The 27,791-nt window shown below is 38.0% G+C and overlaps 1 protein-coding gene across 2 annotated transcripts; it reads right to left on the reverse strand.

Annotated features, from left to right (window-relative positions):
* LOC132033964 (uncharacterized) lies at positions 1–26,906 on the reverse strand. 2 transcript variants are annotated; one of them, XM_059424153.1, is made up of 18 exons: positions 26,789–26,906; positions 25,263–25,440; positions 21,431–21,563; positions 20,975–21,126; positions 20,463–20,546; positions 20,301–20,363; positions 17,239–17,364; positions 16,949–17,155; positions 13,102–13,221; positions 12,801–12,847; positions 5,491–5,653; positions 5,237–5,374; positions 4,505–4,627; positions 4,080–4,178; positions 3,648–3,737; positions 3,377–3,458; positions 712–842; positions 1–559 (listed from the first exon to the last, which is right to left on the reverse strand). In XM_059424153.1, the coding sequence occupies exons 2-18, from the start codon at positions 25,404–25,406 to the stop codon at positions 398–400; spliced, it is 2,064 nt and encodes a 687-aa protein (XP_059280136.1). In that variant the 5' UTR covers positions 25,407–25,440; positions 26,789–26,906; the 3' UTR covers positions 1–397. The 2 variants fall into 2 exon arrangements, with proteins under 2 accessions (XP_059280136.1, XP_059280135.1); XM_059424152.1 differs by having other exon boundaries at positions 25,263–25,487.
* Positions 26,907–27,791: the final 885 nt, after the last annotated feature.

Here is a 27,791-nt window from a genome sequence, read left to right on the forward strand (position 1 = left end):
TAAGAGTAAATGATAACTAGAGATTACTTGTATAACAGACTCATATTCACAGGGGAATATAACAAAGGGCTTGAAGTTTCACTAATACTGGACAAAGCATACCTTAGACAACTTAACACTAACCAGAAAAAGAAAAAAGAAAAAAGCACTGAAACAACTAAAATACATTATGACCTTGTTGCTAATTCCCCCAATATGTCAAACTACCATGAGAAAGACCTAAAGGCTGGAAACCCGAGCCAAGGACCACTAAGTTTACAGTGTACCGACTGGATCATACAATAAAACAAGTTAGCACACTCCTAGGGACTATATATGCTAATAAAGACCCGTCTGTTGATATACAAGAACACGGCAGCAAGCAGTGAAAAGGAATTCCAATGACAAGTGAACCCGATCACTGGCTTCCACCAATAACTCTGCGTCGTCCTGAGCTGGAGTGTTGGTGAGCTTTGCTATCATTCTGTATCCTATCTGCATACATTGGCAGCCGGATGATCTCATAGATCTCATTCAACAACACTTCTTCAGTGATGTTGTCAGTAATACTTCTCATCACCTGAATTTTGTTGTACAAGAACCATTAGTAGTCTACTTGGGACTCTCTCTCTAATTGAAGAGAAAATACACAGAAAAAAAGTTCTATTAAAGCAAGTCTACGTATCAATTAATCAACAGCAGAAATTTAGTATTTGCCATTGTAGCAAATACCTTTTCGTAGGTTCTGTAATCATTTGGAGTTCCTTTGTCAACTCTGGTCCTCATCCACACCCATGATTTGCTATTGGCGTCCCAAGAACACTCTATTATTTTACCCGAGTAGTCTGACGGGTCAGAACCATCTGTGACCATGAAAGAAACCAATTTCAGGATATGCACCGGAGATAGTATACCCAGAAAAGTGGGAAAAAAGAAACAAGAGCTCACGGGATACAAATGAAGCACAGAGAACTTCTCAGATATGGAAGTTCACAGCAACATTTCCCTTGATGTTCCTATCCTATAAGTAATTCCAAGTGACAAGGACCAACCATTGGAAAGACCGTCTTAAAGAGCTTATTAACAGAATTTTGCACATAAAAGACTATACATACCCACTGTATTCTCATAAGTGAGGTGTGGGGAGGGTAGATGTACGCAGCCTTACCCTAACTTTATGGGGTCGAGAGGTTGTTTCCGATACATAAAAGACTAAAGTGATGCACTAAATGTAGATCATCTTGTTCAGGGTCATGTGCAACAAGGAGTTTCCATATATGTACTTCATGGTGACTATCATGAAAATGCAAACAAGCTTTGACTGCCCCCTTGATTAATTGAGAACCTTATTAGCTTATTGCTACACTCCAAAATAGTCACACTAACATGTCCGACCTTTTTCAATTTTAGCAACCGATCCAATTTCAAGAAGTGGATGATCCACGCTCTAATTACTAAGCATCAACTATAAACCAACAAAATGTTTTAAAAAAACAAGATCTAATGAGGCTACTATGAAATATTTATTCATGGGTGGGGCAAGCTCTTCTATTCTAGTTCATGCTTTCTCTTGGTTATATGGTTCATCCGGGGATAGATTGAGCTTCAAGAAATAGTAAACAGTCTTATCAATGCACAAAGGTATAACTCAAAGGTATAACTCCCCGGGAATTTCAATTGCGCTCATATTCATTACCATGGGAATTGCGTTCAAGCTTTCCAGACCATTATTTTCATATCCAAGTTGTTCAAGAATAGTGACTTAGTTTCACGTGTCTTAAAACTTAGTGGAGATTCCCAAGGGATACAGGCGCCTTCTCCACCTTAATACCATTATTTTGCATACAGCCGCGTTCGAACCCGTGACTTGCAACTAACCCACCCTAGGGCAATATTGCCTTCAGTTTTCAATCACAGCAGAAAGTACTTATAGAATTTTTATGCACAATCTTATCACTCCCTGAGTCCCAATATATGTCACATACTTTCCTTTTTAGTCTGTTTCTTTTTGAAAACTATTTAATTTTAGCATTGCCATTTTACCCTTAATGACATGACTTGTTGGGACCCACAACACCACTCATTAGAGTGAAAAGACATATTGACCTCCCACTCATTTAAAAGCACATAATTGGTACGTTGCATATATTTGGCTTACATGTTACACGCCTTTTTTAGTTTCTTAAACTCCACGTCCAGTCACATAAATTGGGACGGCGGCAGTACTACTTAGCACCCCAGAAGCACCAAAGGAAATCTCGGCAATTGAAAGAGAGTGAGAACCTGTTTGGCCAAGCTTTTTTTAGGCCTGAAGTACTTATTTTTCTCCAAAAGCACTTTTTTTTTTTATTTTTTTTTTATTTTTAAGATTTGAGGTGTTCGGCCAACCAAAAAAGAATGCTTTTGAGGAGCAGTAGAAGCAGTTTTTCTGCGGTTGGGAAGAAGCTAAAAATTTCTGCTTCTTGAAACAAGCAGAAGCAAAAGTAGAAGATCATTTTTCCCAAGACAAAAATATCCCTACGCTAAATACATATTTACCAAGTATATCCCTCATTATTCATTATGTTTGAATTATAAAACAATCTGTTTCGTTACTACGTATAGCAACTCATTTCATTCTGATTCTTTAATTATGCACTTCATATCATTTATTTTTTTCTTGATGTTTTTTAGTATATTTAGACCATCATGTTAATACTATACCAATATTTGATATTTTCTTTCATTTATCTATGTTAATACTATACCAAAATTTTAATAAGTACTTTTCATTTTAGTTAAATAAAATTACAAATTTAAATTAAAGTCTTTCGAAATAGATATTTAAAATAATTTCTCTATAAAATAATCTTAACAATAAACGTTCACTGATACTTGTCATTTTCCGTAATTTGGCACTAAAAGCGCTTTTTTTAAAAAGATTAGCCAAACACAATATTCTTATCAAAAGCACTTTTCAAATGAATTAGCCAAACACAAACGGCTTCTCATCAAAAGTAATTTTTTAAAAAGCACTTTTGAAAAAAGCACTTATCAAAATATGCACATTTTAGCTGCTTGGCCAAACAGGCTCTAAGTCATGAAAGTCTCTTTAACTTTCTACATCACACAATGTATGCAGATTAACTCAATCAAATAGTAGCACTGCATCCAATTTCCCCACAAAACACAACAATGAAATCACATCAGGTCGGTAAAAAATAAAAAGACAACTATAAAAACTGAGGGACTAGGTTCTTTTTTTTTTTTTTTTTCCTTCGAAGAAGAAAAAAACACTCAGGGACGCGGTATGCAGATGATATTCACTTCTTATGTTCCCAACCAAACCTCTATTCAAGTTAACATTCCTGCATGATACCGCAAGAGATATAAACTAATATAACTAGGGACTTCTAACCTGGGAAAACAACTCTGGTCCGTTCCATAGGTGCCTTCACCCCTCGTTTATTTAGAGAGAGCGTTTCTTTACCATCGGCCACCTGTCATAATGGTCAGAGATAAACCACTTAATTCTAATACGAGACCGTGAATCATGATCCGCTTCCACTAAAACTGCGGAAGAAACCACGGACATTTGACTGGTAGGGGGAAAACAAAAGTAAGAAACAGAAAGGACGAAGAGGAAACAGAAACAGCTCAAATACATTAGATGAGCAGAGAAGACAAACCTCAAATAGAAAGTCAACCGAGTTCATTTCAGGGTATTTCCACTTCAAGAGACCCTCATGCGTGCGAGGAACATAAGGATCATCCCAACCCTAACACGGAAAGAAAACAGTAGCTGAGCGTCCAGAACCAGAAACAATTACATTGTATGATTTTATGTATCTCTGCTCTTAGTCATAGACATGCTGTTTGCAATTATTTGAATGAGGATGTGCGACCATTCCAATACGGCTCGACAACATAAAAATAAACAAAGATAAGTTTGAAAACCTCTTCCAAATAGAGTTTCCAGACATAGCAATCAAGAACAATATATAACTTGGAAACATCTAAAGTGATGTACAAATTTAGACTCCTCGGGGAAAAATCCCATAGAACACTAGAACAAGAAGAAACTCAGTATTAATGACTAAAGATTTGTGACTCTTTGGAACCTGAAAAATAAGACCATCTGCTTCGTGTGAAAGCTTTGGAATAAATCCTTTGAGAAGTTTCGTGACAGTAGAGAGCAGCCAAAAATCCTTCCTCCTCACCTGGTAGACATTGAGAGATCAGCAACCACTTTAGCTAGAAAATTATGATACTAGGAATTAACTACATCGAATTTTATGATCCTATTTTCCAACAACAACTATGTTCCTATGTTTTTTGAATGTAATGACACCAACAACAAACCCAGTGTAATATCACAAGTGGGTCTGGGAAGGGTAAGGTATGCAGCCTTACCCCTACCTTTATGGGATATAGAGGCTGTTTCCGATTGACCCTCAGCATCCCTCCTCCTCTATCGGGGCTTGGGACCGGCAATGTGAGCGAGCTCACATAGATGACACCATATAACAATATTAATGAAACATACCCTGAAAGGCTCCAACTCGTATCTATAAAAAGGGTTTCTACTCTGGTATATATGTTGACGTTCATAATTCCTTGGCTCGATCACTTCTTTGTCAATCATTTTCCACCGCTCATAAAATGGGCGCTGTAAATTATACACCAGAACAGAGAATGAGCAACATCAATGGACAGATAAAGTTTGTGGTAAAAAGCACACAATTATACTGAATAAATAAATAATGCAAACATCTTCTACTACAACAAAGTACTTAAGCTGTTTCATTCTTATACACAATCAGGGATTCTGTAACACTTTGAGGAGCTCTACATTTCCTACCGGCATACAAACCTCTAAGCAAACTATGTAAGTAAACCTCTAAACAAACTAAAAAGACACCATACAAAATATTTTGCTCCCAACACTTCCTAATAATATTAAAATCATTACCACAAACATTACTAGAACAAAAAGAGGTAACAAGTAGGAGATCGTTAAAAAAGCAAGTAAGACTGTAAAGGAAACCGTAAAGGAACTTTTGTCATCTATGTAGGTACTGCTGATATCATTCCACATTGAGTTTGTTATGAATTTACCACATCACCAATCTGATATTTCATATAAACAAAATCAGAAAAGTGACAACGAAACACAGGACGATCAATGCAGTTCACAGAACCAAGAGTCCCCTGAGGATATAAGCCTAAACTAAACTTTCCAAGAAGAGAGAAGTGGTTTCCTATAGAAGAATCCAACCTCTATGACAGACACATGGTTAAGGGCCATCATATCATAAATTAGGTATCTCCTTTCCTGCTTCTGTGTGTCGGGCAAAGTATCAATTACCATCTCCCCATCAAGTAAAGTGAAGTGGTGGGTCTTTTCAGCTAAACCCTGGAGAAAAAAAAAATATGACAAAATCATATGCAGATAATTTCCATCAGTGAGATAATAAAGGAAGGAAAAGAAAACTATCAGACATCCTGATAGTTGATTGGATATGAGCATACTTCACTAGTGTGTCTACAGGGAAATCTCATTTGGACTCTTCGAAAGTTGAAATGCCTATCAATTATGTAACAACCATCCATCGTGATCAACATCATATAACGTGTTCCATCAGCCTTCCATGTTGCATAGTAGTAACGCTGCCTTAATAATTGCAAATTATCCCTGCATGTCAAGACAATGATTACCTTGTGAGTTGTGATGAACCTATAATTCATGGGTTTCTCCTCATTAACTTGTGTTGGATGCGACGAAACATTGTAAGGCAGTTAGCCAGTTTAACGAATAAACAATTATTTTCTCAGAGAAAATATTACTCCCTCTATCCCAATTTATATGAGGTCAAATATGAAGATATAATAAGGTTATAATCCGAGAGCAGTAACTACTTAAAACACATTAGACGAAGAAGCTATTATCCAGAATAAAGAAAAATATTAGTTGAATAAACAAGCTAGATATCACCATTCTCAAAAGACAAAAAAGAAAACTAAAAATGCTCCCAGGAACTAAGATCGAGGTGAGGGCCTAACTTGTTCAGAACTTCCAACCTAACTGTTCCAACTGTGCTGTTTAGCCATAACAGGCTGTGCTTTTCTACAATCATCTCTTTGATTCTGAAGAAACATAGCTTGTGCAAAGATCATGGACAAGAAAATCTTCTTTAGATCAGTGGAAAGTCTTTCGACTTACAACAATCTTAACAGAGCTGCTGAAGATTGGTATGAATGGGTGGAGCATAGCCAGTTTCAGATTAGAAGTACTCCCTCCGGTTCAAAATATGTGTCCGCTTAGACTTTAACACACCCCTTAAGAAAACACTAACTTTTACAAAAAAAAAAAAAAAAAATAGGTGTTTTGATTAAACTGGCCTTAAATAATAAAACTCTTGATTATATATTGCCTTAAGTAAATAAGGGCAAATCTGGAAAAATAAAGTTAATTCCTTCTTGATTATGTAAGTGGACACTTATATTGAACCAAAATAATAAAAAGGCTAAGTGAAACTACTTTGAACAGGAGGGAGTACTTTTTAGCGGGAAGACTATGTCATCTACTAAGAGCAGCATCAGAAATAGGGGGAACCTTGTAAAAAGGTGGAAACACAGAGATCATTGCTCAGAAGTATTCTACAATCAGAAGTTCAACAGGATTGGTAGATTCTTAAGTATAGTTACTCTCAAAGGACGAAGGATGGTACCCTTATACCTGAAAATGCATTTAATGCTAGTTGGAGACAATAGCAGGGAAAATAGAGAATTTCTTTAAGCTCAAGCTCGTTGACAAATAACCTTCGTTGGGCCCAAGAAAAATTGATATCGTAGATGAAGGTGTTCGGTATTATTGATATGAAGTGAGTCATCAGTAATTTTTCCCGATCACCGAAAAATGCAGTTGGAGTGGTACAGTCTTGTAGTTGACTGTGAGTAGACACTATGGGGGATAAGAATATCGTCGAGGGCCTTCTAAGATGGCTGAAGGTAGAGAGCTTCCGATTTTAAAATTGAGGGTTTTGGTGGGTCTGGTCCAGGCAAGGCAATGAAAGATGGGCCTGAGACGCGTTTGAGGATGGGAATTGTCCAAAAACGGAAACTCGGGGTCCGATTAAAATGTGAAGAGCAACATGGTAGTGGGGACAGGATTTAAATCAACAGATAAAGAGGGCTGGTTATTTCTACCATTTATTTAGTGGAGGAGAGACCTTACCCTTCCAAAAGAGGCGGGATTTTACCAAACGCGATGACACTTCAAATTAAGGTCAACCTGCCACCAGCAACCTCAATGGAGAACCAGCAACTGCTGATTCAGACCATGCAAAGCATGAGCAAGACCTTTTAATAGTTCTGTGTTATGATATGAGGGTTTATTCAGAATTTAGTTACAATAATTGCCACGTGGATGGTGTAGATTCGTTTGGGCATTAATGAGCTCGCACAATCCAGATCAACCCAATTGTTGAGGGGATATAACCACCTAACTGACCCGGCTACAGGGTTAACGATTAATTTGGGTCTTCTTCTCACCTTCTCCGTTTCTCTCTCAATTTCTCAGCTATTTCTCTCTTCCTAAATTATCTCCTTCTGCTACAGGTTACAGGCATCAATGGGCATCCAATAGCCCAATCTATCTTCATTTCGCATTAGTAGTTGATTGTAATAGTTTCAAGTTGACTTTTGCTTATTATAAACTGAGAAAATTGTCCTAAAATCGGTTGTGTTTGATCGATTTGTTTAATTTTTGAATCTCATTAGTCAGATTATTACAATTGGTATCATAGCCTTGGATTTTACGACCTGTGCGTGAGAAGCAGCTATGGCTGATGCCAACAATGTCTCCTACTTCGATCGCCCACTCATCAGATGATCTTCCCATTGCTTTTCACAAAAGTACTAGAACTACTACCAATCAAACTCCCATTTATACTTATTTAAGTTTTCATCGTTTGTCACCTTCAGATCATGCCTTCATTACTAGCTTATCCACTGTCAAAGTTCCTAAGACAATGGCAGAAGCATTGGTTCATCCAGGTTGGCATCAGGCTATGATCGAGGAGTTGATTGCTTTGCATAATAATGGTACTTGGGACCTTGTTCCTTCACCCAAAGGCAAAACCATTGTTGGTTGTCGTTGGGTGTTCACAATTAAGGTAGGTGCAGATGGAGCTATTAATCGTCTCAAAGCGAAACTGGTTGCTAAGGGATACACTCAGATTTATGGCATTGACTACGGAGATACTTCCTCACCAGTTGCCAGATGGCTTCTGTCCCCCGTCTCATCTCTATGGCAGCAATAAATCATTGGCCCCTTTTTCAGCTGGACATCAAAAACGCATTCCTTCATGGAAAACTTGCTGAAGAGGTTTATATGGAGTAACCACTAGGGTTTGTTGCTCGGGCGGAGTCTGGACTGGTCTGTAGACTTCGTCGATCCCTTTATGGTCTTAAGCAATCTCCTAGAGCATGGTTTGGTCGTTTTCGAGCTGTTGTCCAACAATTTGGAATGATCTGAACAGAAGTTGATCACTCTGTATTCTATAGGCATTCATCTTATGCAAAACGTATCTTTTTAAATGTTTATGTTGATTATATTGTTATCATCGGTGATGATCATGAAGGTACTGCTCAACTAAAACAACACCTTACAAGTCACTTTCAGACTAAGGATTTGGGCAAGCTAAAATACTTTCTAGGCATTGAAGTGACATAGTCTGCAATAGTATTGTTATCACACAACGGAAATATGCCTTAGATATTTTGGAAGACGCTGATATGTTGGATTGCAAACATGTGGACACTCCAATGGATCCAAATACTAAGCTTATTCCAGGACAGGGGGAGCCTCTAAAAAGATTCTAGCAGATATCGGAGACTTGTTGGCAAACTCAACTACCTTACGATCACACCACCAGACATCTCATTTGTGCTGTTAGTGTAGTTAACCAGTTTCTGCAATCACCTTGTCATAGCCACTGGAATGCAGTGATTCACATTTTACAATATATCAAAAGCTCTCCAGGACAAGGTTTATTATATGAAGAGAAGGGACACCACATTGTTGGGTATTCTGATGCAGAGTGGGTAGGATCTCCTTCTGAGTTCTGATAGGCGGTATACATCAGGTTATTATGTTCTAATTGGAGGCAATCTAATATCCTGGAAAAGTAAAAAAGCAAGCTGTCGTAGCTAGATCAAGCGCAGAGGCGGAGTACCGAGCTATGGCATTGGCCACATGTGAGCTTATATGGTTGAGACAACTTCTCCACGAATTGAAGATGGGATAGGAGGAGTTGAATCGATGAAATGGATTTGGGATAACCAAGCTGCACTACAAATCGTTTCTAATGCCGCGTTTCATGAAAGAACGAAGCACATTGAGATAGATTGTCACTTTATTCAAGAGAACATTGCCACGAGTTTTGTCAACTCAAAAGATCAACCGGCAGATATTTTCACACAGTCGCTCCAAAGATCCAGAATTGACTATACTTGTGGCAAGCTAGGAGCATATGACTTATAGACTCCAGCTTGAGGGGGAGTGTTAAATATGGTAGTGTAGATATGGAAATATCCCAAATCCTTGTAATGATAGCGTAGATATGGGAATATCCCCAAATCCTTACAATTAAGAATTATGAGATTGTGTAATATTTTTTCCTTATTTACATTCTATGTAACAGCTATTTAATCTCATTAGCTTGAGGGAATAATCAAGCAACTAATTCCAAACCTCTTCTTTTCTCCTAATTTCTCAAGGGTTAAATGGTGCAATTGGGTCAATTTCTGTATTTCAATTGTTAGGTTCTCAGTGATCATTAAGGGGAATCCACAAGGTTTTTTCCCTTCTGGTAAGGGCTGAGGCATGGAGATCCTATCTCTCCATCGCCGTTGAAGGATTTTACAACATGATGACATTTGCAAACACAAATAGAATTGAATCACCACAAGAGAACACCGAGAAAACACAAATCAGGAAAAGATGAAGAGAGATAGAGAGAGAAACCATTGCATCCTTTATTCCATCAAAAATGAATTAAAGTGTACAAGTGTGACTAAAATATGTAAAAGCGAACTGGCTAAAACTACAAATAGGACTAAGTAGACTAAGTATCGCTGTCATCCATTGGGCCTTGTCACTTGGGCCTGCGGCTGAGCCCCATTATGATTAACAGGTTTAAGGTGACTAGCAGAATAGGGACAGCTTTGGAGATATCTCCTTTATGTTGCTGATACACTGGTCTTCTATGGAGTCGACAAAGAGCACATTATGTACCTTAGACTAATGCTTAGTATGTTTGGACTGCATGTGAATCGGAGGAAAAGCATGATGATCCCTATCAAGGAGGTCAATGAATTGCAGGACTTAGCAGCTACTATAGACTGTCAAGTGGGAAGCTTGTCTACCGTCAATTTGCGAATGTCCCTAGAGGCAAAACACAAAGGATTAGACATTTGGAGTCGAATAGGGGAAAAGGCAGAGAAAAAGCTTGCAAGGAGGAAGGCACAATACTTGGGTTACACTTGTCGATTCTGTTATGGATTCCCTACCCACATTAATGATGTCTCTATTCCCATACCAAGTAAAATAGAGAAAATGTTGCATATTGAACAGGGACTTTATTTGGCAAGGCAACAAAAGGACACCAAGGTGCTGAATTCGATGAAGGGGAAAGGAGTAAGTACTAGCAAGAGGGAGGCAGGCTAGGGATCAAAGATTTGACCCTGCATAACACAAGTTTACTGATGAAATGGCTTTAGAGATACATGGAAGACAATTCATTATGGAAGCAAGTGATAAAGAACAAATATGGAGGAGGAAATTGGTGCGACCACAAAAGGTAAACCATTATGGGCAACTGGGATACTTTCAAGAATCTTAGGTTGAAAGTGTGTGATGGGAGAAAATTTTCTTTTTGGGTTGATACTTGGATAGGTTATGGCCTTCTCAAAGGGGCTTTCCCAGGAAAATATATGATCTTTCTTTGACTAAGGATGCATCAGTGGGTGATGTCCTGAGAATCAAAACACAACAAGGATGGAGCTTAAATTTCAGGAGAGCACAGGATTGGGAAATTCATGAAGGATTTAAAGGACTATAGAAGGTGTTGATAGGCCTAAGCTGAGTGGCAATAGGCAAGAGAACTTCACTGTGAAAGACACTTATAAGCTGCTGCATGTCAGTGGAACAAACAGCAGATCCTGGCCTCGAAAAATATATGGCAGACCAAAGCTCCATCAGAGTCAGGTGTTTTATTTGGCTAGTTGCTACAAAGGCTTGTTTGACACGACCAACTGCAGAGGAGAATTTTCCAGATTGTCCCCTGGTGTTTTTTGTGTGAGGAAGGTGCAGAAACCAATAGCCACTTATTTCTCCACTGTAAGTGACCTCCAAGCTCTGGCAGAGCTTTCGGAGCATGTTCAATCAGAATGGACAATGCCTCAGAACACTATACAATTAGATGCTGGGTAAAAAGGAAAGGGGCAGTAAAGAACAGAAAAAATAGTGGAAGACTATCCCTGCTTACATTTGGCAGACTGTGTGGAAAGAGAAATTCTAGATGCTTCGATGATAAAGACACGCCTTTGCAGAGGATAAAACTGAACTGTATCGTGTCCCTTTATTTTTGGTGCAAGGAGAATTATGTAGGGAAGCAGAATCTCTCCAAGATTTATTAGAAGCAATGTAAGTAGTTTTTTTGGCAGTTCTTTTTTGTATAGTTGTATAATGAAAGAACATTTGTTGCCCCATGTGTGACCTTCAAAGTACAAAAACTGTGTTTCCTGCACAGACATAATAGGAACACTATCGCATCTTCAAAGATGCGCAGTAGCATCAAGAACAAATTCCGTTGGTCACCGTAAAAGAATTTGAAATGAAAAGAAAAGATAGAAAGGAAAGGGGCTCTGAAGATTTGAAAAGTAACAAGAAGGTTGAAGAGTTCTTAAAATAAAAGACACACATAGAGTCAGCAACTTCTTCCCCCAGAGGAGGCAGCCCCCTTCGACGAGCCACAGACCCTCCCAAACTAAGGTAATTGATACCAACAATGAAGAAGTCCTTCGTTATGAACATTTGGAAGTCATCCAAGAAACTTGAGTATCTATGATCCCCCCAAAACCCTCATCTGATGGGCGCAGTTATTTTATTTTCAGGAACTGATCTAACAAAAACACAACTAGAATGAGAGGTTAAGAAAATATAACCTAGTGCCAGGAGACTTCCGAGAAAAGCTTAGTTGCAATATTTACACCAATACAGCTAAAAAGCTGAGAGAAACATATCATTCTGCAATACCAAACAACAAAGGGAAACTTGCACCATTGGGTGATAAATAAACTAGAAGTCTAGGCAAAGATTCCAAATGGTTGCAGAAGCAGAACAAGAGGCAGCAGCAAGAAATCGAGAAATAGAGGGGAAAAAATGTGTGAGCAACTACCACATGAAGAAGAAAACACAATAACGAGGGATTTCCTCCTTGGCACCAAATGAAGATATTCACTAAGCTTCAAACAACCATTAAGCATATTAGGATTAAATTGCTTATAAGTATTGAATCACAAAGGCGGATTATTATATTTCCTTGTTGTTTTTGATATGTAATGCAGCATTTAATATTACTACTAGCACAGTTTAAACAAGTGTTTTTTTTTTTTTTTTTGGGGAAATATCAAGTTATCACCAAACCAACATGTTTCCATAAATAGGGGCTTCTCTTTATGGTTAAGCTCAATATTCTAGAAAGGTTACACTTGACTATGTACAGCCAAAAACATATAATCAAATTACAATATCTGGATAAGGACTGGAATCAAACCTGTCAAGAGAGACTGGATGTGAGCCAGGAAACAGTGGGCCTCTACCCTGAAAGACATAAACCAAAAAGATTTATGAATTAGAATAGACCAGCAGACGCATCCACATTTTGCAGATAGTAAACCACTTATCCACACAACTGCCTAATAAAGGTACTATAGAAACATAGCACTTTTAAGTGAGTCCACAGCAAGACCAAAAAACAAAGATGGCACACATAACATCAGAAATAATTTTCATATACAAATTCCAGTACATCGATTATACAAAGACGCCAAGAGAACTGACTGCAGCATTCCTACCCCTGGGGTCATTTTCAGTGCTTGATAACAGAACTGTCGCAAATAAATTTGCTGATCATGTGGGATTGCATCTCCCAAAAGGTCATCATTTGACATTACCACTTGTCTCTCCGGATTATCCTGGAAAAGGAAAAAACGAGTTATAAGGAAAATCAAAAAACTCTATCAAATAAATTAAACCTCAGTACAAGGCAAAGTACAAGAGGCCAAAACTCCAACATGGTGGTATAAGTATCACAAGCAGCTATAACCTTGATATCAAAATCATCATGCTTAAATTTATTCTCCTAGTTTGACCTGCAGCATTTGAATAGATTATTACATTGAGTATTCAAGGTTAGTGTTTTACACAATTGTGCGGTTGGTTGGTAAGATATCAAATCAAGTTTGAATAATATAAGTTCTTATTTTTTTTATCAAGAAAAATTGATCAAAAATATAAGTTCTTATTGTTTTACATTGGTTTGAAATATTGGACAAAGAAGACTTTCCATTTGACTTTTCTGGACAGATCAAAGGGAAAGCAAAATCAGGTTTATGAGTATGAAGGGAGCAGCAGCTTAGGCCAGATCAAAGAACTACTAATTCTTCGGAAAAAAACTTGCATGATTCCACATATAGTGTGCAGGAGGTAAATTATAAGCAAGACTAAGTATAGCTGCAGCATGCCAAACACCACTTACCATTTTAGTAAGAGGCACCAAAGGACAAAAGCTTGAAATGTGGGTTGGGGGTGGTGATAGCATATAACAGAACACCATGATGAACCTTTTTCCAGCTAAGTTTAGGAAAGAGGAGGATGACCCTGGTGTAGAGGGTCAGCAAATATGACACCATTAGGATGTGTATTTTTCTAATTTCTCATCCCTAAAACACTCCTTTTTTCCGGAAAGGTAAGTATAATAGATGTCAAGAGAATCAGCACTAAAAAAGTGCAGTAATCACATCCAAAATTCCGAAAATAAGACCAAAAAAAAAAAAAAAAAAAACACAATCCTGCAATCCCAAAACACTTACCAATCTGGAAAATAATATGCTTCTTCAAAGTTCTAAGCAAAGTTAAAACTCTTCTAGCACTGCTTAGAATGCTGCCAAGTTTTTAAGAAAAACTAGACTTCTACTTGAGCAAACCTTTCTTTAGTTAGTAAAGGGCCAAGGACGATCAATTGGTAGCAACATGAAGGCACAAAAGCTGCAAATGCAAATAAGATATATAGGAACGTACAGAGTTCTGAAGAATTATATGATAAATTCTTTATCCGCATATACCAATGATCATGCTCCTACTTTTGTTCTTTCTATTTTGGCCAGGAAACCATATTTTCACCAAGGTTGCACAAACAGAAGGAAATGGAAGATGTGAGCCGAAATTCTTCAGCAATGGCTACTTCTTTCGCTATCAAATATATAGCTAGGTAAAAAAACATTAGAGACCATCTTTTATTCTCAGTCCAGCATTGGAATGAAGTTGGGGTCAAATCGAGCTAATTACACAGAAGATTCAAATCCTAACCCGAGACTAGATTGCAATTTAAGCATAGTTGATTGATTGATTGATATTGTGAGGATTCTAAGGGAAAGAGTCCTGACTCTTAAGAATATCATATCGACTTTTGTTAGTTCAAATTTCATCAGGGCAAAAAGAAGGCATACTCAATATTAAGACCAGACATGGAGGTGACTCTAGTAATCAATCTAGCCTTGACAAGCCCAGCTTAAGAGAATGCCTTCTAAGAAGCAGCGGCAGTCAATGCATCCCAATTCCATATTATTGCAAGGTCACTACTCAAGAGTCCTCATTTATAAGTCCATTAACCCTATTTCTACCCACTGGACCACGACCAACCACATAGACCCACATACAAAAATACTAGCAAATAGACCCATCCCCATTCCCAGCAATCTCACTTAATTCGGACTAACACAATACCCACACAGCCCTCTCAGACTGAAATGCCCACCACCAAGACTCAACCCAATCAAGTCATTCACTTAAGCTCTAAAACTTCGATTACTACCCACAACCATCTTTACTCTCCCCCAACCTCTCTCGTTACTTATGCTGACACAACCCTCCCCAGCTCTACCCCCTGTTCAAAAACTGAAACCACCATAACCACTGATGCTGGTAAGACCATAGCTTCAACAGATACATGCACTGATTTGATAGCCACGGCGGACAAAGATATTGAGCCATTTACTGTGAATTCTACTGATGAAGTTCTTCTACTTGGTATTCTGATGATGAAAAGTCTGTTCCGACATCCGGGAACTAGATCTCCTACTACAAACAAAGCAGAGCTATCTCTATGGATTCGACGGAATGCTCCTAAGGTGGGGAAAATTTTGGGTGACAGGAGAGCGCGAGGATAAGAGATGATCATTGAATTTCTTCTGAAAATTGACGGCTGTAGACAGACAAATAAGGATCTGTCACTGGCAGCAAACTCACCCGGCTCGCAACAAAGAGCAAAGAAGAACTTGGAACTCCAAAAGACTAGAGTTTCATATCAACTATGAGGCTGGTACACGCAAAGGTAAAGGTCGGAAAGTCCCTGCTTTGATGTTTCGATGATTTTAAAAATCTTGCCTTGGAAGTTGGAACATAAGAGGAGTAAACAGTTCTAAAAAGGCGTGTCTCCTGAAGTCGTTATTCTGGAAATGGAAAGCTGATTTTATTTGCCTTCAAGAAACAACAGTTGAGCACTTCTCCGCAACATGTGGCAAGACCAACTTGGACCTGGCAGAAGGACAGATTTTGTGTCATCGGACGCTGATGGTACTAAAGGGGGAATTGTGATTATATGGGACAAGGAAACATGGAAGGGGACAGCATTCCATCTCAGTCCAATTCAGAAAATTTCCGACTGTTTTTGTGTGGGTTCTTTCTGGGGTATATACCCCTTCAAATAATTCCAACAAGTCCCTGGTATGGTTAGAGTTGTCAGCAATCAGGGGGCTATCTTCTGAGCCTTGGGTAATCTGTGGTGACTTTAGTGTCACCAGATTTCCAAGAGAAAGAAGACACCAGCAGAAAAACTAGTGGGATGATGGCTTTTTCAGACTTTATCAGGGATTTAGAGCTGCTGGACACCCCCCCCCCCCCCAAAAAAAAAATCTGGAGGCCAACACACTTGGTCGAAAGGCTCTTCTAGTCCAGCAGCTTCCAAAACAGATAGATTCTTATTTTCGACCGAGCGGGATGACTGTTTTAGGTATATTAAGAAGACCCTGTTGCCTAGGGTTTCTTCTGATCATTTTCCCCATTGCTGCAGTGTGGCCAATGGTCTAACAACCCTTCTTTTTTCAAATTCGAAAACATGTTGTAAGAACATGACAGATTTGAACACTTGGTGTGCCAATGGTGAAGTTTCTTTCAATTTTGTGGCAGATCCAGTCTTATGTTTGCAAGAAAATTACAGCAGTTAAAAGCTAAGTTGAAAGATTGGAATCAACACAACTTTGGGAGGTTACAGCACATGAAGACTGAAATTTTGAAAAAGATCCAGTGGCTTGATAGTAACTTACTGACAATGGGAAAATTCCCAAAGCAGATTCTTTAATTGAACTCGATGAATTTTTTATTTTCAGAATCAAGCTTGATATTGCACTCAAAATCAAGTTTCACCTCTTTCTCACCGGCAAAGTATCAAGGTATGGGTTTCTCATCCTAATGTTGGGAGCCAAAAATATGGTAGCACTTCAGTGTTCACATTTAGAATTCAAACACCGCCCTGGTGGAAACCAAAGGCTTAAGCTTTCAGAATTCAAATCAAGGGAGAAACTTCACCCATGAAGTAAGTGCTAACAATATCAAGGGAGAAACTTCTCTCGGAGAAACACCTACAGGCAACGGAACCGCAGGACCACCGTCATCGTCGTCATCCGGCATAGCATCAGAATTCAAATCAAGATCAGAAGATCTTTTCCACTCAGGTGTTGAAGGGCAAACAACCATTTCAGGTTTTTTCTCATGATAAAAGGCATATAAGGCGTCAATATAGTCCGGCTTGTAGATCCCAGGAGGGCGTTTATCAGAAAATAATTTGATTGCCTGCATAAAAATACTCTGATTATTCAGTGGTATGGTGGTTAAATCTGAAGCAGCAAGGATCTAGCATAAAAGAAATTGCTGACCTGAGTGACAGATATCTGCACCGTACGAATAAGATAATGAATAATCATAAACCCAGTGCGATTATGCCCATGTGTGCAATGGACAAGAATATGCTTCTTCGCATGATTCCGAGCGAATTGTGAAACCTGATAGTAAGCCATAATTATTAGTATCCGATTCCTTTCAGTAACATATAGGATTCAGCAAGGATGTGGAAAAGTTAGCCCTCCCTTTGCATAAAGGAAATAGAAGTCAGATGATAGCGCGCTTCTCATGAATCCAGTGGTTCCTAATGCTTAGAAAACCTAACTAGGAGTTACAGAACATCTTTTGTGGAATAGAATAACCCGGTTGAAGCGTAATGATCATATGTCTGTAACGCATTGTATGTTATATTTTTTTTTTTTTTTTTTTTTTAACTGGTAAATTTGTATCCCTCAGCATTAAGGATATGCTGGAGACCTTCAAAAATGTTAGTCTAAAAACAGAAATAGAAAAGAGATACTTACAGGGATTTTAATATGTCGACAAAATGATCTATATCCTCTAATCCTATTTCTTTACACCAAAAGTAGAAAGATACTATACAATTCCATTTTACTTTCTGAAAGGAATTGGATCTATCTTTAAAACACCTCCCATTCCTTTCTTTCCAGATGGTCCACCAGATACAATGTGGGATCATCCTCCACCACTTCTTTTGACTCTTGCTGGCTCCTCTTCTCATCCAACAACTTAGTAGATCTGCAGTGTGCTCTGGCATAGTCCATGGTGTCTCTTTCGGTTTGAAAAATTGGGACCATAGTTCTGCTTTTCATCAAAAAAAAAAAAAGAAAAATAGGGACCATAGTTCTGCTGTGAATTTGCAGTGAAGAAAGAGGTGGTCGTTGGTTTCATCAGTTTCATTGCATAGAAAACATCTGGAGGCTATGATGTTTCCTTTTTTCTTCAACACTTCATGAGTCAAGCAAGCCCTCTTTGCCAACCAACCAAGTGAAACATTTCACCTTGGTTGGTGCTGGACACTTCCAAATTTTTATCCAAAATCTTTGGTGCTCCTCATTCTGCCCTATGTCCTCCATTCTGTAAGCACTGTTTACTGAGAATTGTCCATCACTATTGTTTCTCCATCTCAAAGTATCCGCATCAGCGTTGGTATCTTGGAAGTTACCAATCCTGCTCAACAGATCAGCCACCCTATCTATCTCCCAATCATTCATGAATCTTCTGAAAGTTAAGTCCCATCCCTGCACACTCCATATTTCATTTATAGTCACCTCTGGGTTATTGCCTAAAATGAACAAGTCTGGATAAGTATCCATAAGTGGGACTTGCTCATTCCAAGCATCCTTCCAGAACCTTTTGTTTTTCCCATCACCTACTTTCATCTTCAAGTTTCTTTCCAGCTCTGGCCAAAGTGCTCTTATAGTCTTCCAAACTCCAACTCCATAAGTACCATTGCATACATTTGTACACCAGTGATTGAGTTCACCAAACTTGCATTTGATAACCTCCTTCCACAATACATTTTCCCCGTTGCATCTCCATAGCCATTTCATCAATAAGCTGTTATTTTGAGACCTCAAGTTGCTTATACCCAGCCCACCCCTTTCTTTTCCCTGCATTGCAACCTGCCATTTCACTAATTTGTAACCTTTGCCCTCTTTATTCCCTTGCCACAAAAATTCCCTTCTGGGTCTGTTGAATTTTTTCTGGATGTTTGCTGGTAAGGGAAACAGAGACATAACATGAGTAGGCAAAGAATCCAGAACAGAATTGATCAGGGTAACCCTTCCTCCCAGAGATAAGTATTGAGCCTTCCACCTAGCAAGTTTCTTTTCTGTTTTCTCCACCATCCCATCCCAAATTGTTATATAGTTAGTCCCATTCTTCTACTCTTCCCTGGAAGTCGATGACAATTTATAGCTGTTACCTGAGCACTAACATAGAGTTAGACCCATTGTGCTTTATTTCTATCCTAGTCGATCCTGATTCAACATTAGAAGCATATTGATTTTTCCCCAATAACCGAATACGTTTGTATACTGCATATTTAATTCCATACTATCTATGAGGGTAAGGAAATGGAAATGGACCTTGGGCCTAACTCAACCCCTAAAGCTAGCTCATAAGGTGGGGATTGAGCAAGACCATATAAGGAGACAACTCCCCCACTCAACCAATATGGGACTTAACACTCCCCCAACACTTGAAACCTAGAGCGGGGATAACATTACAAGGGTCTGGCATCGATACAATGTAAAAAAATGGACCTCGGGTCTAATTCAACCCCAAAAACTAGCTCATGAGTTGAGGATTCCCCAAAACCAGTGACAGACTTACTAGTACTGCTTTTGTTTCTGATCTAAGACGAATCTGACAAAATACATTGGACATTGCAAATACAGTATTCCCACAACTTGACACTAAATATCAGGAAACTCTTAACTCAAGGATTTTCAAGTTTTTAATTCATCTTTTTTTTTTTTTTTTGGTTGGTTGGGGGGTACAGCCTATGACATCTTATGGGAATTAAATTACCCAAGAAGGAGATGCAGACATCCACTAGTGTTCCTATTACTACTAAAAAGAGAGCATAGCCCTGAAAAACTAAGCTCTCGCTATGTGCAGGGTCCAAGGAAGGTCGGACCGCATTCAGTCTATTGTATGCAACAGTACCTTCCATGTTTACAAGTGTTGTTAGACGGGTTAAAAGAGTGACGTTTTGCTCATACGACGACAACCCTTATCGTTGCACCAGGGCTTCCCTTCAAAGATTATCATACATTTATAATGTAATAAAAATACTTACATGACATCTATCCTTTCTTCCTCAAAATAGCTTCTGTTTTCTATTCCTAAAGTTTACAGGCCAACTAGCTATCCACATGTGTTTTGCACCCGAGTGACAAACATTAATAATCACAGCAAGTGTAACATGTGATACTAAATCCATAACAGACAGTAGATCTAACCACGGATGACAAAGGTAAATAAATAAATTTGCAGTACTTCATGTTAAGTAATGCAAGATCATTTCCCAAAAAACAAGTAAAACTGCAAGCAAACTAAATACGATTACCTCGTGAACAAATAAATTTACAGACTCGTTGTCAGGTACAGAATCACGGCCTCTGCATTGAATCTAAAAACACGAGAGTTCAAAATCAGGACAACAACCATAACTCAAACAATACTCCCCCACCACCCATCCTGCTCCATGACTTTATTACCGTGTACCAACCTTTACATGCTTGATGCCTTGTTTCCTCCAATCTGCCACTGAATAGTACCGAGTTGTATTTGTGAGATCAATCACCATACCAAGCTGAAAATTTTAACATTTAATGAGTGAGTTGCAGTTTAAGCAGATCTTCTGTTGTCGAACTAAGCCAAAAAAATTAAGGGGTCAAAATTATGACGGCATCTGGTGATTATACATTACTAACAAATGACAATATTAACCTCAGTTTTTTTTTTTTTTTTTGATAAAGGTAACATAATATTAACCTCAGTTTTGAGATCAAACATCAGCAAGACCATCTTTTATCAGTGATATAAAACATCTTTAAGAGCATAATTCATAACCAGCAACTTGTTTTTAAAGCTGATGGCACTACTCATCTATATAAGAACTAGAATCTACAAGATATATCACAAATAACAGCATTCTAACACAAAATAATAAAAACTTTAAACAGCACTACAATTTCTCCTCACGAACATACAGACCCACTATCAGGATAACACACTCACCTTTCTTCCTAGAACTCTCTGTTGTCGGAGGACTTGCTTCAATGAGTATCTTTTGCCAGGGGGTACACAGTCGTTGAAAGTTTCATCAAGTGGAACCTTTGAAGGAATAATGCAACCTATCTCCTGTCCAAACGGAGGACAGTCCAACCAACCTGCTTAAGCAATCCAAAAGATAAACAATGTAATATAACTAAGAGAAGTCAAGGGGGGGAAAAGGGAGAGAAACAAGTAACCGAGTCGAAATAATAGTCAAAGAGTACTATTAAAGTTATGTGCAACCTAAAGTTACACTCAGATGAGTAAAGAAAAAAAAAAGATGGATTACAGGGGGAAGCAGGAATATATTGCTACTTGTGCAAACACACAGAAAAAGACAGAGATAGATAGAAAAAGAGAGAATACACACGCATAGCTGATCTTAAATAATTAGCGCACACTCAGTGAAAAACCAATAACCTGGAGGAAGTCTGCTGCTAGGCTTCTGTCTCCTAGTCTGAAAAATTTCCTCACGCATTTGTTGCTGAGATGGATATGCTGGTCTATCATCCGAACGTTGTCTTTTGAGTCTTTGAATCCTTTCTTCCCGCTCCTAAAGCAAATAGCATTTAGAATGGGGAAGTAGAAAATTATCAATTAACAAGAAATTTCAGTCACCACAGTATTAAAATTTACAAGAACATACCACTACCAATGGGCACTTACTCCCTTAGTCCCCTATGTCTTTCCATTTTCGACGGAAATAAGCGACAAAGAAGCAAGTTTTGCTTACTTTAAAGAGCTACTTGTTGCTTTGGGACGAGATGAAGAGAATTCTGAGAAAAAGATTTGTTTCATCACATGTCCAAATAGAACGACGTCTCCAAACTTTGAAGCAAGTTCTATGCCAGTGGTGAATACAATGTTGTGAAAAGCAAGCGCTTCAAAGCGCCGGTCTGTGCACTTCTTCTGACCGAAGCGAAGCGTGTTCCATGAAGCGTGAGCTTCTTATGAAAACATGAGAAGCGAAGAAGCGCTTGAAGCGTCACTCCACTCCAATTAAAAAACAGACAAAGCAACCAAACCTAGAATTTTCTCACTTCTTGCGTCTTCTTCTTCAGAAATTCTTGCAGTAGTGTGGGGAGAATGTGTTGAAGGAAATGTTCCCCAATTTATATCGTGTGTCCAACCAAAGAGGAATGACAGTCCAGCAAATTTGTAGGTCTCACGAGGGGGTTTTTCATTGGGACTTAGATTCAGAAAGAACCTTAAAGACTGGGAGATGGAAGAGTTTCATAATTTGATTGAGTTTTTGTATGGGCTAGTCACACCAAACAACTTACCGGATGTTTGGAGATGGCAGGAGAGGGGGGATGGAATTTTCAAGGTGAGCTCTTATTATAAGAAGCTACTCGTGAGAGATGAATGTACTTCCCCCCATGACGCTAGTTGGATTCCTAGAGCACCGAGGAAGGTGTGCTTCTTTGTATGGTTGGCGGCTAGGGGCGCAATCTTACCTGCGGAGAATCTGGGAGATGGAAGAGTTTCATAATTTGATTGAGTTTTTGTATGGGCTAGTCACAACAAAATCTTACCGGATGTTTGGAGATGGCAGGATAGTGGAGATGGAATTTTCAGGATGAGCTCTTTTTATAAGAAGCTACTTGTGAGAGATGAATGTACTTCCCCCCCCCCCCCCCCCCAATGACGCTATTTGGATTCCTAGAGCACCGAGGAAGGTGTGCTTCTTTGTATGGTTGGCGGCTAGGGGGGGGATCTTAACTGGGGAGAATCTGAGAAAGAGGAGGATCATACTTGTCAATTGGTGTTTTTTGTGTAAGAGCACAGGTGAAAATGCTAATCATCTTCTTTTACACTGTGAGGTGGCTAATCGATTATGGAGGTGGCCCTCAATTGGTTTCAGGTGCAATGGGTGATGCCGCGTACAGTTAAGGAGGCTTTGCAAAGTTGGACTCATTGGAAGGGGATGAGAAGCCCAAGAGCATGGAGCGTTGTCCCCTTAGCAATCTTGTGGGTCATTTGGAAAGAAAGAAATAGGAGGGCATTTGATGAGGGGAACAAGATTTTGCAAAATTGCATAGGAGTGTCTTGTCTCTACTTACTTTTTGGTGTGCTTACGAGCTAAGTTGCGCGGACTCTTCACTTTCGATGCCACACCCGTGACAGATTATCCAAAAATACACTACTTTTGGAGAATCTGAACCCATTGACATTTTTTGAAGACTCTGAGCAACATAGCTTACGAGGTCCCTATTTTATAGAGGATTGGATCTCTTTTGTTGAGAACCATATTTTGATGTACGTTCTTTCATTTTGGTATATGGGCTTGTATAAGGAGTTTCCCAATTGTTAATAAAATTATTTACCTTATCAAAAAAAAAAAAAAAAAAAAAAAAAAAAAAAAAAACTTGCATCTTCCTCTTCAGAAATCAGCAGCAACAAGGTATGTTCATCATCTTTCTTCGCCTTTTTTGCTGGCTTTTTTTATTTTTTAAACTGGTAATTTTGTATTCTTCAGCATTTAGGATATGTTGGAGACCTCCATAAAGGTCAGTGTTTTAATAAGACGAGGCATTTTACATATGGCTCGGCACGGTGTAAGCCATGAGGCATGGAGCGTAAGCCCCATGGATATTTAATTTTTAGTATTCCCTAAAATAATATATTTTAAAATAAGTAATATTGCATAAAAATTTGATGAAAACAATAAATAAGTGCAAAATATATATAGATGTGTGCCATCCCCACAAAAAATCTAATCAAAGCTATCCATTATACGCCACTTACAAGTTTGCTTAAAGTTTTCTAAGGTGGAGGAATAAAAAAGATGAATAATTTGTAATTTGAACTTTGAACTTGATGCGATGAAGGAGAACAAAGTTTCCTTCGTATTTGCAAGTGACTTTTTTTTTTTACTTTTTTTTTTTTTTTAAGTAGAATTCCATCATCTTGGCTATATTAGCCTAGCGACGATGAGGGGTTTGGCAGGATCCTACCTGTGTATATATTTACCCAAAAATATACACAGAGGAGGACATAGACCTTAGCCTCCAAGATTACATGTAGAATAAGAGTCCCCATCCTATATTGGATATGTGCAAAAGTGTAGAGACTGATAAAAGAGGACTCCTCTTTTATATTACAATCATGATTGATATTGAGAAGGATAACAAAAAATTGATTGGCATCATCAACTCAATCATCATTATTAAAGCTGAAATGTCCTTTCTTGATCTTGTTCCGGAAGTGGATGTATCCTCTTTGGTCATTCTTCGAAGAAGCTTTAGCCTTCAAAGGGATAGACAAAGGATTTTTTTTTTTTTTTTTTTTTGATACTGGTAACTGTAAAGGGATAAACAAAGCTTGTGTGAAGAATTTTTTAGATTTCTTGCTCGGCAAGAGATAGAATTGGGAAAGAGCATAAATTAGGCTTCAAGCAATAAAAAAGGTCTTGACTTCTATAATTTTATTGCTTCAGTTCTTATTAAACTTTGAGTAATTACAAATTGACTTTTGAGAATTTGAGTATTATATTAAGGACTTATTTAGAAAATTTTATTTTAATGTGAAGAAGTTTCCTGGGCGTACACCCCAACGAAGAGCTTGCCTCACACCCAGGCGTATGCCCCGAATGGATGGGCGTATTTTGAGACTTTCGCCCCACACCATTGCCTCCGGGAGTTTTTGATGCGCCTCGCCCCAGAGCGAGCCCTGAAGACACCTTTTAAAAACTGAATTTGATTCGCCTACTAGGTTGGGGTGTAGATGTCATCACGGCTTAGGGAATTTTGGGTCGTGACAGTTGTGCTTCCATGGATGCTATCAACTCCATCAAAGGACTAGAGCCAAAGAATAAAAGTTCAGATAAACATGAATATACTTGTGAAACGAGGTCATTTCAAGGACGGTTTATATCAGCAAAACTACAACAACTCCCAGGTACAAATAAGTGATGACAACTCAAGCTCCTAAATGTGCTAAAAGCTTAATGGTTTAAGGAAAATCCAACACTTGGACTTGTTCAAAAAAGGGAAAATTCAGACACTTTATCAAGTAACTATTCATCTGTCTGAGATATGCACAATAATATATTCTCCAAAAAAAAAAAATTGTTGTGAATGCATTGCACAAAGCTTTCTACTGGTTATTACACTGTCGGGAAAAAGCAGGAAAAGAACATCCAAATATAAAAGAGATATGTATAGAACAAAATGCAAAAGAAACATCCAATAAAGAAGCAAGTTCAAGTACTACTAGAGCTCGCTAGTTGATATTATGAACAGTGACGTACCCGACGTGATATCTCCACGGCACTCGTAACATATTCTGCACGCTCATCACCATGTTCTACAATAGATTCTTCTGGTTCATCTTCTAATTGTTTTCCAAAAATCTCATCATCATCCTCTAGCTGTGGAGAGGCATTTAGATCCATGCTGGCAATTCAAGTATCAACACAAAGCATATGCCTATAAGAAATTTATTAGGTCTATAAGGAGGTGACCACAGTTCTGTCCTGCAAAAAGTTATAATTGGACATCGAATTGTTTAACCACCCTGACAAAAGGTGAACGGACACTCTTCTATGATAACCGTGAAAGCTGAATTTATTAGATTCTCAATGCATCAATCACGTAATGAAAGTCAATGAACCCAACCATCATCATAATTTGGATACAAAAGAAAAACACATCAACATGGATGCAAAAGGAAACAATGAGGGAGATGAGATGATATGAAACAGAACTAGATTTGACTTGAGTCAAACAATACAAAGCATTTTAGGGTTGGAGAACGAGGAAAGAAACTTATCAAACCCAAAAATAAAATCATAGTAATCTCTAGCAGTGCCATTATTTGGGGCTCATATGGGGTATGTATCTAACACACAACACAGTCACATTTGGAAGGAGAAAGAGGATAATAATTGTTTATAAATGACAATCTGATCATGTACCAGGAGAGCTAACTAAATCTCTTTCTGTAATTTCAATGTTGTATCCTTGTAATCCCTTTGCATCTTCTCGATGCCTTTCAAATGATATTACTTACTTCATCATTAAAAAAATAAAAAAATAAAAAGACATTTGTTTATAAATGACCATACTTAAGTCTCTTGAGCAGAAACAATTCATGACAGAGGAAATGCTGGCAATTCAATTCAATTCTCACCGGCCACACTTCTACAACAACATACCCAGTGTAATCCCACAAGTGGGGTCTGGGGAGGGTAGAGTGTACGCAAACGACAGACCTTACCTCTACCTTGGGAGGTAGAGAGGTTGTTTCCGATAGACCCTCGGAAAACAAAGAAAGGAACACTAGATGATAACAAAAATCAGAAAAAGGAATGATAGCACACGATAATCGAAGGGCAAGAAACACCAAATAATAACAGAAATCAAAGGACAAGAAACTACAAGAGTAAGATTACGAATGCAAGTCGCCAACCACCCTTCTGTTCTACAAAAAAACATAAAATTGGATATCGAATTATTTAACTACCCTACCAAGAATCCAAAAACTATCCCTAAGCACCTCACCTAGTGGATTTCCCTTCTTTTTGTCTTTCTTTTTTTTTTTTAAATGATAGTAATTTCTAGCAGTGCCATTATTTAGGTTTTCTTCAATACATAAAATGGTCAATAACAAAAATTAACTAATCAGAATCAATCAATTCAACCCTAAAATATGAAACCTAGGTCTAAGATTCCAAATTGGGCAAATCTAAACCAAAAACAACAAGCAAAAATACATAAATAAAACCTGAATTCAAGCTGTAATTAACTAAAACGAACAAGAAATTCAAATTCAAACCTTGAGGGCAAATCAAGAGAAAGTGTGCCGAAAAAGTGTTGTTTAGATATATAGTAAAGATCAGAAGAGACGAATTTAAGGGCTCAATCCATGAGCAAGACAAAGGAATACCGAATTGTGAATTAAGATGGGTTTTGAAAGACACATGTTACTAACTAGTTCGTATTCGTCGTATATGTGAATTTATATTCAACTACTCTTTATTTCCCAACCCATATAGTGTATATATACTAGGACTAGTAATATAAATTATTAACCCAAGTTAGCCCAATTTATACAGCATTAAATATGCTGCGAAAATAGCATTGTATGTCTATTTACAGAAAATATTTATCTCGAAATGGATCGTATGTTTAATATTTATCTGAAATGGTCCTTTTATATATTATTATACACTTTTACGAGGTTTATACGTTGCCTACCGTAAATGTATAATGTTGTATATAATGTGTATAAACAATGTTGCAAAACAAAAATTGGCAATGCGGATGTAATGCTTTATGCTGGATTGTATATTATTGAAATTATCCCTTAAATATATTACTATAACTTATTCCTTAAAAAGTACCTCTTTCTCCCTTAAAATCACAGGCCCAACATCGGTTAAAAATTGCGAAGAAATGATCCACAAGCCACATGCTTAATTAAGATAATTATAACATTTCTAAGATCTCACGAAAGAAGATTAAAAAAAATGTATAAAGCTTTTCAAAAAAAGAAAAGAAAAAAAAAGACAATATTTGGCTAGATATTGAGTTGGTCAAGAATAACAAATGATTATATATTTATATTAATCATATAAAGATAGGACATCAGTCTCTTGTAGATGTATAGCAAGCTCTGAAAATCATCAAGCAAAAGCTAACATGACTCCGTTTCGCTAAGAAATGAGAGGGGGTGTTTTCTATGAAATGGATTATTTGGAACTAGGTGGGTAAAACATACAGGTCATGTGAACAACTAACGGATTCCATCTTTCAGGACTAAAACTGCACCATTTCTT

Source organism: Lycium ferocissimum, chromosome 10 (assembly GCF_029784015.1).
Source record: "Lycium ferocissimum isolate CSIRO_LF1 chromosome 10, AGI_CSIRO_Lferr_CH_V1, whole genome shotgun sequence".
In the NCBI taxonomy this organism is placed as follows: domain Eukaryota; kingdom Viridiplantae; phylum Streptophyta; class Magnoliopsida; order Solanales; family Solanaceae; genus Lycium; species Lycium ferocissimum.